General features: G+C 34.1%; 1 protein-coding gene and 1 long non-coding RNA gene across 5 annotated transcripts; one reads left to right on the forward strand and one right to left on the reverse strand.

Annotated features, from left to right (window-relative positions):
- Positions 1-291: 291 nt before the first annotated feature.
- On the forward strand, positions 292-1277 carry LOC133319117 (tigger transposable element-derived protein 4-like). Its single transcript, XM_061522334.1, has 2 exons — positions 292-796; positions 1252-1277. The coding sequence occupies exons 1-2, from the start codon at positions 292-294 to the stop codon at positions 1275-1277; spliced, it is 531 nt and encodes a 176-aa protein (XP_061378318.1).
- A 2816-nt stretch (positions 1278-4093) lies between these two features.
- Positions 4094-14549, reverse strand: LOC116772279 (uncharacterized). 4 transcript variants are annotated; one of them, XR_009752802.1, is made up of 9 exons: positions 10774-10941; positions 10342-10392; positions 10033-10078; positions 9678-9737; positions 9424-9477; positions 9213-9250; positions 8989-9028; positions 8646-8771; positions 4094-8414 (listed from the first exon to the last, which is right to left on the reverse strand). It is a non-coding gene; the product is annotated as an uncharacterized LOC116772279 (long non-coding RNA). The 4 variants fall into 4 exon arrangements; XR_009752804.1 differs by having other exon boundaries at positions 8631-8771; XR_009752803.1 differs by lacking the exon at positions 10774-10941 and adding an exon at positions 14531-14549 and having other exon boundaries at positions 4094-8771.
- Positions 14550-15081: the final 532 nt, after the last annotated feature.

Here is a 15081-nt window from a genome sequence, read left to right on the forward strand (position 1 = left end):
CTATTGGCTAAAATGCCTGTAGTTCCTAAAGAGCATATCGTATACAGATTTCGATAATTTTTTTACCAATCATATTTCGATAATTTTTTCACCAATATGGAACGCAGACGAGACAGGTTTGTTTTTTAAACTAACGCCTGAAAAAACATTGAAATTTAAAGGAGAAAAGTGCGTAGGTGGAAAATTATTAAAAGATAGAATCACCGTGCTTGTTGCATCAAGCATGGCAGGGGAAAAAAGAAAATTATTGGTCATAGGCAAGGCGAAAAAGCCCAGGTGGTGGTGGTAAAAATGCCAGTTTTATTGACCAACATAAAACTGGCATTTTTACCACCAAACACAACATCAGTGATTCAACCTATTGATCAAGGGATAATTAAAACTCTCAAAAGTCAGTATCGGAAGATTTTAGTACAGAAAATGATGAACGACATTGAAAAAGCGGCAGGCTCATTTTCCGTTAATCTTTTAAATGCTATTGAGATGATAACTACGGCATGGGCTCGAGTGACTCCGGAAACGATCAAAAAGTGTTTTCTACACACTGGGTTCTGTAAATCTTCGGTTATCACAACAATTGACGACGATTCTGACGATGAGTTGGACATACCATTGGCACAGCTGACAACATCGTCAAGCGGAACAAATGTTCCGGATTGGGAAACATATGTCAATATTGACAGTCAGCTTATCACCACTAGCAATTTGACTGATAATGAAATTGTTGAAACTGTTGCTTCATCACCTACGACGCAAGATGAGGAAAATGAGGAGGAAGAAGAAAATGACAAGGAAGGTGAGATTCCTACAACTGAGGATGTGTTATGTGCAGTGACAAGGCTCAAAAGATATTGCCTATTTGGTGATGGAAAGGATAATATAGACATTGAAGGAGTAATGAAAATAGAATACACCCTACAGCGTATGCTAGCGCAAAAAAATAAATTGAAACAAAGTAATAATACACAATTTTTTAAATGTATCAGTAAATAACTATGTGTGCAAATATTTTTAAAAATAAATGAATATAAACCATGAACATGTCTGTATCTTTTTGCCTTTGCCTGTAACGACATCCGGATGTAACGACGAAATAACAGTGGTCCCTTCATCGTCGTTATAGTCGAAATCCACTGTATTTCGATAATTTTTTTACCAATCATCAATTGTTGCTCGATTTGGGTAGACTAGGTTTTAGAAGTACTGGAACCGTTCGAGAGAATCGGACGAAGAAATGTCCCCTGATCACAGTAAAAAAATATGAAGAAGAAGCCTAGGGCGGAATATGATTATAGTTTTGATACAAAGAATGATATAACTATGGAACGTTGGTAGGACAATAATGTCGTTACAATGGGAACTTATTTTGATGACATAGAGCCTTTGGGCAAAGTCAAACGATGGTGTAACATCAGAAAGCAAAAGGTTGACGTAAATATACCTAAAATGTTTGTCAACTATAATAAAGGAATGGGTGGAGTTGACCAAATGGATCAGTCTATCAGCCTTTATCGGATTTCAATAAAAGGAAAAACGTGGTGGTGGGTTATATTTACCTATTTGTTAGATATGGCGATATCAAATGCTTGGCGCCTACATGTTTTGCTCAGTAAAACTAAACAAGAGATAACTTACATGGACCAGTTATCTTTCAGACGAATTATTGCACAGACTTATTTACGTCCAACGAAAACTAAGAGCCGTCCGTCATCCTCAGCGGCACTAGGGGGTCGGCACAATAATGGTCATAATCCTGAACGGTGGAAAACCTATGTGTTATCTGTGTGATGTGTTATCTGTCACCAAAGAATTCGCTGGCGTTGCGAAATATGTTTGAAAACGCTATGTGTTGAACGACCTTGTTTCAAACAATTTCACTCCTAAAGCGCCCATTGTACACGGCTGAGTACACCCCTAAAACTTGATATGTAAATATATTTTTTCATTTTATCTTCTTATATAGCATATTTTATCCCTTATGGACTAATAAATAGAAAAACAATAAAAAATATACTGCAGTTTCATTTTGGGCGTTAATGGGTTAAACGGGAATGATAGGGAACTTCTAGACATTGTTTTTAATTATGTTTTGAACAATTTCACGGAAATTCAGCTAGTTGGGACTTTATGTAATTTCGAATGTCTAAATTGACCGGACTATTAGAAAATACATAAATAACGTAAAAATTATATTTTTATCAACTTGCAACTTAAACTTTTAGGAGAAAATATAAAACAGACATCTGGTATCAATAGTTTTGACATTAGTTGACGAAAACGGCGTACCGGCGGCCGTCAGCTGTTCTCTCCAAGGTATTTATATAATTTTATTATTACCCATTTTGGGAAAAGTTTCACGACTGAATCCTATGCTTGATATCATGATTATATAATTTGTCCAATAAGTTTGCAGTTCTAACTTCTTACATTGGTGTTATTTTGGATATTAACATGATGTATGCTGTGACATACATTGCCAAGTTTGTAAAAAAATACCCCTATTTAATTTGTATGTCAGTTAATACATTGAAAATTTTAGGGTTTTGCTTTGCTTAGTTTGTATATTAGCACTTTTTTTCCTTGTCTGCAGCAAAAGCTTGAGAGTCGTGGTGGTAGAATTTTAGCGCTTATCTCTGCTCAGAATGCACCCTCTGATGATAGTGAACATTCTGATATTGAAGACGAAATACACTGCCGGCCAAAAGTTTGAGACCACAAGTTAAAATATTATTTCTTTATAAAATGTGTTATAAATACATAGTATGATAAACAATTAAGTTAACACCTGCGTATACAATGGACTTTAACTACTTTTCGAAGCCATCATTTCTATTTATTTTTATGTTATCATCGTACAAAGGTCTTTTGTCTAGAAACATCAATGGGCGCCGCGTGCGGACCGCGCACTGAAGTCATTGTAATATTATTATTGCTGAATATTATTCATTATTTGGGCTTTGTTTCGTGTAAATAGAGTTTTAGGAAATTTTAACTTCCCTGAAACACTGAACACCTGAGTTTCCATGGAGTAAATATTTCTCAATCTTGGTTAGTCTGAGCTCGTCGTTCTTACAGTGAAGACATCTCATTATGGGAAAAGTACGCCAAATTAGCGGTGAAACTCGTGCTGTCATCGTTGCTTTACACAACGAAGGCAAATCTGAACGTGCGATTGCTACCCAGCTCAAGTTGTCGAAGACTTGTGTTCATAACACAATAACCCGATACAAGGAGACTGGCAGTAATCAAGACAGATCGCGGTCGGGAAGGCCGCGAGCTACAACTTCTAGCGAGGATAAGTTCATCGTGGTAACAAGCAAGCGAAATAGACGCCTGACAGCACCAGAAATCCGCGCTGAAGTGAACAAATCCCGGTCTACACCTGTGTCATTGACCACAGTGAAAAGAAGACTAAGAGACGCTAATTTATTTGGTCGCGTAGCCGTCCGAAAACCTCTCTTAAAGCCACAAAACAAAAAGAAGAGAATGCAGTGGGCCCTTACCCATCGAAACTGGAGTGAAGAAGACTTCAAAAGAGTTCTATGGACAGATGAGTCCAAATTTGAAGTGCTTGGGAGCAAAAGACGTGTTTTTGTTCGGCGGAGTGCCAAGGAAAAGATGATGCCAGACTGTATCCGGCCCACAGTGAAGCATGGCGGTGGTTCCATTATGGTTTGGGGTTGTTTCTCGAGCCGTGGAACTGGAGATTTGGTACGAGTTATGAAAAAAGAATTATGAAAAAAGAGCAGTACAAACAAATATTGGAGAGTAATGCTGTACCATCGGGACTTCGGCTAGTTGGAGATGGCTTTATTTTCCAACAAGACAACGACCCTAAACACAGCTCCATATTGTGCAGGGGTTATATAGAGAAAAAAGAAGCAGAAGGAGTGTTTAAAAACATGGTGTGGCCCCCTCAGAGCCCCGACCTTAACCCTAGAGAACTTTTGTGGGAAGAGCTGGACAGAAACGTGGGAAGAGCTGGACAGAAACGTGGGAAGAGCTGGACAGAAACGTGGGAAGAGCTGGACAGAAACGTGCGCAGTTGTTGTCCCAGCTCACAAGAGGATTTGTGGAGAGTTTTGCAAGAAAGCTGGAACAATATTTCACAAGAAACAATCGACAAATTGATTGCCCGCATGCCAAGACTTGTCAACAAAGTGATTCAATGCAAGGGAGGGTTTTTTGATGAAAAATCTGTTTAGCTTGTCAACATATATTTTAAGTTAAATTGTCGAAGTGTTTAATATTTTTTGTTTATATTTCATCGCATTTGCCATACCTAATAAATATTTCAACAAATCCTTTCATGTTCAGCTTTTTATTTTGGGTTTTACATCAATTTCCAACTTTTATGTAGGTGGTCTCAAACTTTTGGCCGGCAGTGTATGTATCAATAACGCATGGCTCCTTCACAGAAGAAATTCCAAGACAAAGTCAATTGCTTTGAAGGACTCTAGATTCGAATTGCACGAAGGTCTAAAAAAATACCAGCGTTCTGAGGGTAGTAAACAAAGACACCAAAAAAGGAGAACCACAAGCCAGTCCAGTTGAAAAGTCACGATTTGACAACGTTGGTCATTTTATGACAATGACCACACAAGAAAGATGCCGATTGTGTTTAAAACTTACAGTCGTACAATATATGAAGTGCCAAGTCCGCCTTTGTTTCGTAACTGACTAAAATTCCTGTAATGAGATCTAAGATTTTCGCGAGTATTCATTTAAATGAAACAAGTGTTATTCGGATTTACTACGCGGATTTTATTATTTAAAAACTACATTATCCCGACGTTTCGGTTACTTTGCAGCAACCATGATCACGGGCAGACGAGGTGTGAATGTGTTCATGTGTGAATGTGTTCACGTCGGGATAATGTAGTTTTTAAATAATAAAATCCGCGTAGTAAATCCGAATAACACTTGTTTCATTTAAAATTCCTGTAATTGTCAACTAGATTACCATGTGCCTACGTAATTTCTATGTATTTTTTTATAAAAATAAATAATAAATATAATAGTTGTTTTTTTTTACATACGTAGTCAGTACCTACAGTAATTGGCAATGTATGCCCTTGCATACAACACATTAATGATTTGTATTCTTAAGTAGTTGGCGGTGTATGTTGTGGCCTACATGAGTTTTCAGGACAACTTAGCTTTTCAAATTTATCTATAGTCGTTTTATGTGTATAAATAACATTTCTGATGACAAAATTCAGGTTTTATAGCATTTTATACTTTACCAAATTAAGGGTTAAAGAATGGTGTATAAATAAGGAACAAATACACTGCATGGTAAGGGACGAGGGATCCAATATGAGGCGTGCTGTGACACTGGGCGGATTTAATGATATCGATTGTACTGCTCACAAGTTACAGACAAGTATGTATTAAGCACGGGTTGAATTCTCAAGTGTTCCTGACGGGCATGATTCAAAAATGTAAAAAGACTTTTTCACATTTTAATCATTCGACTATCGCTCAGACTCAATTGGCCCAAGCCAACAGCGATTAAACCCAGATCGTACTCCACAAACTGTCACAGCAGACTGTGCAACGAGATGGAATAGCACATTTTATTTAGTAGAGATTTTTGAAACTAAAAGATGCTTTGTGCTTGTATGCTAATGACAATACCAATTTCAGTATTTCACCTTCGTCTGAAGAATGGAAAGCCATGGAGCAATGCGTAACAGTTCTTAAGCCGTTTGAAGAGGCTACTTGCAGTTTGAGCAGCTCAGATTCTTTAATCTCATCTGTGATTCCAATCATTTACACACTGAAAATAAGCCTTGAAGAAACAAAGATACCAGCCGAGGGCGATGCCGTTGGTAATATTGTAAGGAATTTTATTCAAGCTATCAAAAGCGAAATTAACAAGAAATTTAGCAACCTGGAGAATGATAATTTATTCACAATCTTGACTTTTCTGCACGATACAAGCACAAATTAAACTAGAATCCTCAAATGAAAGTGAAGATCCTGACGTAGAAAGTGTAGATGATACATTGATATGTGAAATTAAGACTCGGTAAAAGTTGTTGCTCGCAAGTATCCGAGCGCTCCACCAGCAAACGTACCAAGTGAACAGCTATTCAGTGCTACTGGCCTAATATACGAGACGCTTAGAAATCGCCTCACGAGCGAAAAGGCAGCAAAACTGCTATTTTTAAAATAAAATATTCCACTATTGAAATTCGAGTACTGACTGATTGTTCTTTCTATTAGGGTATGTAATAAAAATGATAAATAATAATAATTATTTTTTTTCAACCTTATTTAATTTGATTTCTAAACCTTCGCAATCGCAACATTCGCACTCCTACCATTCGCATTCGCGACTGTAGAAAATATGACATTCGTAACATCTCTAATACTTACACATTTCCTACAAGTGACGAAACAGCAATGACACAAAATATTGAAGAACTTGTAGGTGGAAAAACACCTATGGAAGTATTTTCCCTATTTTTTATTGATGAAGTTTGGGAACAGATTGTAAGATTTTCAAATAATTATGCTTGCGACCATAACCCTCATTTATTTACCCTCACCGTAGCAGAACTCAAGACTTTTTGCACATTATTACTGACTGGATATCATTGATTCCCTGCTGCGAAATTGTACTGGTCAAAAGATGAAGACAAAAATAAATCGATTGTAAGAAGTTGCACGAGTCGTAACAAATTAGACTCTATAAAGAAAAACATTCATTTGTGTGATAATGCTGACCTGGATTAAAATGATAAATTCACTAAATTACGTCCTATTTTCAATATAATAAACCAGAAAAGAAAATTGCAGTTTAGAATATTTTGACACGACTTGTCAATTGACGAAAAAATTTTACCATATTTTGGACGTCATGGTTGCAAGATGTTCATCAAAGGAAAGCCTGTAAGATTTGAATTCAAGTTATGATGCTGGTGTAGTTCGAATGGTTTTCTGTACCAGTTTATTCCATATGGCGGAAAGAATAGTGACGTTGCTAGAAATGACTTAGGTCTTGGAGAAAATACTGTACCGGATCTATTGTCCGTTATTGAAGACCCAAGCAAACATCGCATTTTTTTAATAATTTCTTTTCTTCACATAAATTGTTTTGAATGATAAACAGAGGTTTTTTTGCCACTGGTACTATTAGAAAAAACAAAGAACAATGAATGAAACCTTGATAACTACGATAAAACTTCAGAAAAAAGAGAGGATCATTTAATTATAGCTTCGACCAAAAACATGAAGTACTGTTGGTTCGATGGAATGACAATTCTGTGGTGACTGTGGCTACTAACAACGCAAAGATCGAACCATTGGTTACAGCAAAACGGTATGATAGAAAAATAATAAAAGATGGTGAATGTGCAGCACAGCACCGCCCCAGGTTATAGCTGATTATAATAAAAATATGGGAGGTGTAGATCTCCATGAAAACGGAATAGCCAATTATAGGATTCGAATAAGAGGGAAGAGGTGGTGGTTGCCACTGCTCATCAATTTGATAGACAGTGTATTGGTTAACTCGTGGAAAATTTACAATATAGCTAATGAGCGATCTTTGAATCATTTGGAATTCAAATCTTACATTGCTTTTAGTTTGATGAAAGCCGAAGAAGCCCAACTTGCAGATACATAATTCAAATTTTTTGGGTAATTCAAATATCTAAGAAGACCATCTAAAAACGCGTTCTTACAATATTTGGCTTCAATAATATTGGTAATGTCATAGAAGAGCACGAAAATAAACGTCAAAGAAAATGTCGACAGTGTAGAAGTACAACAATTTATATGTGTAAAAAATGTCAAGTACATCTTCATGCTGATTGTTTCAAAATATTTCACTCACGCTAATAATATTGCATTGTTATATGTACTTGCCTGTCTAATTTAAGTTCAGTAATCCCAACGTTCATTAGACGTAACATGTTGCGGAATGTAAAATAATTTATCAATATTTTTTTTCTATAATTTGCTCTTTTTAGATGTATTTATAAACGTCATAAACAATTAAACCAATGAATGTCTTTATTTTTACCCTTGGGAATTAATGGGTTAAAGAAAGGATTTTAAATCATTAAAAATTGTTTGATTATTCCATGAGCAATGGTTTATGAAACTATGTTATGTAGGTATTGATCTCTATTTCAATTACATTTTATATAATTTCTTCTTTTTCTTCCACGTGTAAATTTTGCTGTAAAATTTCTCATATTCGTTCTTTACTAATCTGTAACTCTTCAGCTATCTATTAATTTTAATCTTCGGTCGGAAAAAACATTTTTTTCTACTTTTTAAACATTTTCTTCAATCACTACCGGCACATGGTGGTCCGACATGGATCGTTTTGACAGCTCTCTTTCTTGTTGAAGAAGTCTTGCCCATTTTTTTATTTTTGTATATGATGGCCCGGGATCCTGAAGAAATGATGATCTTTAGTCGAATTTCCGTTTTTGTTACAAGAAATGTAATTTATGTGCAGTGCTCAATATTGCAAGAATTTTCAGTTTCGGTCGCTACGGCATTGTTGCTTGTTCCAGGTTTGAAATATTAATGAACCAAATTGAAGAAACGTTTGCTATTAATTCTATCAATTAGTGCCGCAAGTTGTGCTATCAGTAACGACATGATACCTTTTCATTAAGTACCTTAGGTAGCAAACTTATCAGCCGCAACTCGTATTTTTCCACAGGAATATATTTTGATTTTAATTTAAAGGAGTGAGAAACTCAGCTTCAGCAGAATGGGTTTGTAAGGTAGTCTTCAATTATTCCCTTGAAAAATGTAAATAAATTAGTATAATCACAAATGGAAATCAAGTATTACATGCAGAAATGTGGAGTCAGGGTCAATATAATTCTTCAGAATATTTCTAGATATATGCTTGTCATAATACTCATCATATCGTTGTCGTAGAAACTATAGTTCTAACAATCTTAGCTTTTAAAATTAAACGTAAAAAACGAGAGGAATTTTAACATTAAAACTTACATAAATATCTTCATTGCTGCTCATAAGTTGCTTTTCATATCTGGAATGAAGAGTGGTTATAAGAAAAAATAAAAGTTATGGAGTATTTTGTAAAATTAATTTATGTTCTTTAAGTACCGTACAATCCCCAAAATTACGTAAGACACGGATAGCAAATATTCATCATGCAATTTTATATTTTAAAAATATTGTTACGAGGAGAATGACTTGTAAACAATAAATACCTTTTTCAATTTTCAAGCTCGGAAGAGCGTCCTCATATCTGTAAATTAATTCTTAATGTAAAGAAATAATAATTACAAAGCTGATAAGTAAAAACCAGAAAAGAGATCAGTTTAAATCAATATCATCAACAAAATTATGATATATGCTTATCATGTAAGACATCATTTCAGAAGGAACTCTAATACACTTGTATAAATATGTTACACTTACATACGACATCTTTTTCACCTGGTACATAATGCAAACACGGAAGGGTTGCGAAATCTGCAAAATAATAACATATCAGAAAATATTCGTCCAGGAGTAAATAGCAGCCTTTTTATATTTTTTTATATTTTCAGTAAAACCAATCATCAATAAGTCAGCCTGGGGCGGTTACAAAATTCATCATAATGTGTATTTCTAACAAAGAAATGGGAGAGATATTAAAATTTAAAACATTTAATCACACAACTTTGGCTTACCATTTCTGCAAGAATCTTTATCCAACTTTTGGGTTTGAATTCCAGTTTAATAAAAGGATACTGTAACAAAATATTTCAAAATCAATTTTTTATATGTCACTGTTGCAATTGCCTATTGGTTCAATTAAATACTTTCAGATGTTACCAAACCATATTTTCCCCACGGCTCTGTGAGACAGGGATAACTTAGTTATTCATCATAATATTATCGGACTTAACCCAAAACGCAATCGTATTAATCGCATTAAACTATATACTACATGGTTAAAATATTGTTTCTAAAATTTGTATAATTACTAACTAAATTATGTTTTAGTATATTTGAAATTGTATTCATTACAACTAAGAAATGTACCTCGATTTGAAAGACTTTGCCATCATTTGATTCTTCAGTTTGAAATCTGCAAAGAAAAAATGTTTTATAACTAGCTGCTATTCCTTTTTATGTTTGTATAGAAATATATTTAACTATTTTTTAACAAAATTGTTACATTCAACCCTTGGATATACAATCATAATGAGAGAATATCTTACACGGAGTGTTTTACTGTTCCTAGCCAGAGTCAAGTGTGGCAGTGAGTTCTGTTCACACATCGGCTTTGGTAGGGTCTTACGTTTTCTTTGATAATTAACATTATACATTTTTAATTGTTACTGTACTCACATTTTAATGGAAGATGACCAGGATCATTTGAATTCTCTCACAATCTTGTACCTGAGAATAATATAGTGTTCGCTATTATTTATTCAATGTTTTGTTTATAATAAATGGTAAAGTGTAGTAGATATCAGTGAATTTGGTAAGATCGAAATCATGTAGATCATACGAACGAGACATAAATTACATCACTTAAAATTGGACTGAAATGTATGAAGAATAATAAAAAAATGTTTTGATATATTTACGTTCAGAACTAAAACATTATTTACGGATGTTTTGCGTTGAATATATATTACACTTAAATATCATGTTTATTCAAGAAGATTTACAATGTATTGTAGAAGAGATGTCAAACATATAAAAACCTAAAAATTAAACAGTATTTACTTAAAGGTTTCTGTATTATAACATTATTATATTTCCAGTAAAACCAACCATCAATAAGTCAGCCTGGGGCGGTTACAAACATCATCATAATGTGTATTCCAAATAAAACACAGGGCAAGACAATGAAATGAGAACTTGCTATTAGTGTTACTTAACAACAAACTGTGCATCCATTTATTGAGAAATAATTTACTTGGGAATAGTTATATATGTCAGTCACACTTACATATATTTATATGGCGTCGTATTCACTTCGTGTATACTGCACTGTGGGAGGGTGGCGTAATCTGAAAAATATTTACATATCAGAAAACATTCCTCCAGGTGTAAATAGCAGCATTTTTGGATTTTTTTATATTTTCAGTAAAACCAATCATCAACAAGTCAGCCTGGGGCGGTTACAAAAATCATCATAATGTGTATTCCAAATAAAACAAGGGCGAGACAATGAAATGAGAACTTGCTATTAATGTTACTTAACAACCAACTATGCATCCATTTATTGAGAAATAATTTATTTGTGAATATGTAGTTATATATTTCAGCCACACTTACATATGACATCCTTTTCACATGATGCATACTGCACTGTGGAAGGGTGGCGTAATCTGAAAAATATTTACATATCAGAAAACATTCCTCCAGGTGTAAATAGCAGCATTTTTGGATTTTTTATATTTTCAGTAAAACCAATCATCAATAAGTCAGCCTGGGGCGGTTACAAAAATCATCATAATGTGTATTCTAAATAAAACAAGGGCAAGACAATGAAATGAGAACTTGCTCTTAGTGTTACTTAACAACAAACTGTGCATCCATTTATTGAGAAATAATTTACTTGGGAATAGTTATATATGTCAGTCACACTTACATATATTTATATGGCATCGTATTCACATCGTGTATACTGCACTGTGGGAGGGTGGCGTAATCTGAAAAATATTTACATATCAAAAAACATTCCTCCAGGTGTATAAAGCAGCTTTTTTGGATTTTTTTATATTTTCAGTAAAACCAATCATCAACAAGTCAGCCTGGGGCGGTTACAAAAATCATCATAATGTGTATTCCAAATAAAACAAGGGCGAGACAATGAAATGAGAACTTGCTATTAATGCTACTTAACAACCAACTGTGCATCCATTTATTGAGAAATAATTTACTTGGGAATAGTTATATATGTCAGTCACACTTACATATATTTATATGGCGTCGTATTCACATCGTGTATACTGCACTGTGGGAGGGTGGCGTAATCTGAAAAATATTTACATATCAGAAAACATTCCTCCAGGTGTAAATAGCAGCATTTTTGGATTTTTTTTATATTTTCAGTAAAACCAATCATCAATAAGTCAGCCTGGGGCGGTTACAAAAATCATCATAATGTGTATTCTAAATAAAACGAGGGCAAGACAATGAAATGAGAACTTGCTATTAATGCTACTTAACAACCAACTATGCATCCATTTATTGAGAAATAATTTATTTGTGAATATGTAGTTATATAATTCAGCCACACTTACATATATTTATATGGCATCGTATTCACATCGTGTATACTGCACTGTGGGAGGGTGGCGTAATCTGAAAAATATTTACATATCAAAAAACATTCCTCCAGGTGTATAAAGCAGCTTTTTTGGATTTTTTTATATTTTCAGTAAAACCAATCATCAACAAGTCAGCCTGGGGCGGTTACAAAAATCATCATAATGTGTATTCCAAATAAAACAAGGGCGAGACAATGAAATGAGAACTTGCTCTTAGTGTTACTTAACAACAAACTGTGCATCCATTTATTGAGAAATAATTTACTTGGGAATAGTTGTATATGTCAGTCACACTTACATATATTTATATGGCGTCGTATTCACATCGTGTATACTGCACTGTGGGAGGGTGGCGTAATCTGAAAAATATTTACATATCAGAAAACATTCCTCCAGGTGTAAATAGCAGCATTTTTGGATTTTTTTATATTTTCAGTAAAACCAATCATCAATAAGTCAGCCTGGGGCGGTTACAAAAATCATCATAATGTGTATTCCAAATAAAACAAGGGCGAGACAATGAAATGAGAACTTGCTATTAATGTTACTTAACAAACAACTGTGCATCCATTTATTGAGAAATAATTTACTTGGGAATAGTTATATATGTCAGTCACACTTACATATATTTATATGGCGTCGTATTCACATCGTGTATACTGCACTGTGGGAGGGTGGCGTAATCTGAAAAATATTTACATATCAGAAAACATTCCTCCAGGTGTAAATAGCAGCATTTTTGGATTTTTTTATATTTTCAGTAAAACCAATCATCAATAAGTCAGCCTGGGGCGGTTACAAAAATCATCATAATGTGTATTCTAAATAAAACAAGGGCAAGACAATGAAATGAGAACTTGCTCTTAGTGTTACTTAACAACAAACTGTGCATCCATTTATTGAGAAATAATTTACTTGGGAATAGTTATATATGTCAGTCACACTTACATATATTTATATGGCATCGTATTCACATCGTGTATACTGCACTGTGGGAGGGTGGCGTAATCTGAAAAATATTTACATATCAAAAAACATTCCTCCAGGTGTATAAAGCAGCTTTTTTGGATTTTTTTATATTTTCAGTAAAACCAATCATCAACAAGTCAGCCTGGGGCGGTTACAAAAATCATCATAATGTGTATTCCAAATAAAACAAGGGCGAGACAATGAAATGAGAACTTGCTATAAATGCTACTTAACAACCAACTGTGCATCCATTTATTGAGAAATAATTTACTTGGGAATAGTTATATATGTCAGTCACACTTACATATATTTATATGGCGTCGTATTCACATCGTGTATACTGCACTGTGGGAGGGTGGCGTAATCTGAAAAATATTTACATATCAGAAAACATTCCTCCAGGTGTAAATAGCAGCATTTTTGGATTTTTTTATATTTTCAGTAAAACCAATCATCAATAAGTCAGCCTGGGGCGGTTACAAAAATCATCATAATGTGTATTCTAAATAAAACGAGGGCAAGACAATGAAATGAGAACTTGCTATTAATGCTACTTAACAACCAACTATGCATCCATTTATTGAGAAATAATTTATTTGTGAATATGTAGTTATATAATTCAGCCACACTTACATATATTTATATGGCATCGTATTCACATCGTGTATACTGCACTGTGGGAGGGTGGCGTAATCTGAAAAATATTTACATATCAAAAAACATTCCTCCAGGTGTATAAAGCAGCTTTTTTGGATTTTTTTATATTTTCAGTAAAACCAATCATCAACAAGTCAGCCTGGGGCGGTTACAAAAATCATCATAATGTGTATTCCAAATAAAACAAGGGCGAGACAATGAAATGAGAACTTGCTCTTAGTGTTACTTAACAACAAACTGTGCATCCATTTATTGAGAAATAATTTACTTGGGAATAGTTGTATATGTCAGTCACACTTACATATATTTATATGGCGTCGTATTCACATCGTGTATACTGCACTGTGGGAGGGTGGCGTAATCTGAAAAATATTTACATATCAGAAAACATTCCTCCAGGTGTAAATAGCAGCATTTTTGGATTTTTTTATATTTTCAGTAAAACCAATCATCAATAAGTCAGCCTGGGGCGGTTACAAAAATCATCATAATGTGTATTCCAAATAAAACAAGGGCGAGACAATGAAATGAGAACTTGCTATTAATGTTACTTAACAAACAACTGTGCATCCATTTATTGAGAAATAATTTACTTGGGAATAGTTATATATGTCAGTCACACTTACATTTATTTATATGGCGTCGTATTCACATCGTGTATACTGCACTGTGGGAGGGTGGCGTAATCTGAAAAATATTTACATATCAGAAAACATTCCTCCAGGTGTAAATAGCAGCATTTTTGGATTTTTTTATATTTTCGGTAAAACCAATCATCAATAAGTCAGCCTGGGGCGGTTACAAAAATCATCATAATGTGTATTCCAAATAAAACAAGGGCAAGACAATGAAATGAGAACTTGCCATTAATGTTACTTAACAACAAACTGTGCATCCATTTATTGAGAAATTATTTATTTGTGAATATGTAGTTATATATTTCAGCCACACTTACATATATTTATATGGCGTCGTATTCACATCGTGTATACTGCACTGTGGGAGGGTGGCGTAATCTGAAAAATATTTACATATCAGAAAACATTCCTCCAGGTGTAAATAGCAGCATTTTTGGATTTTTTTATATTTTCAGTAAAACCAATCATCAATAAGTCAGCCTGGGGCGGTTACAAAAATCATCATAATGTGTATTCTAAATAAAATAAGGGCAAGACAA

This window comes from Danaus plexippus, chromosome 12 (genome assembly GCF_018135715.1).
Source record: "Danaus plexippus chromosome 12, MEX_DaPlex, whole genome shotgun sequence".
NCBI lineage: Eukaryota > Metazoa > Arthropoda > Insecta > Lepidoptera > Nymphalidae > Danaus > Danaus plexippus.

Excerpts from the sequence above, each read along its gene's own strand:
- LOC133319117 (XM_061522334.1), top strand. The coding sequence starts at position 292 with ATGCCAGTTTTATTGACCAACATAAAACTGGCATTTTTACCACCAAAC. Across the intron at positions 797-1,251 it reads AGAAGAAAATGACAAGGAAG|TAAAAAAATATGAAGAAGAA; the intron begins GTGAGATTCCTA and ends CCCTGATCACAG.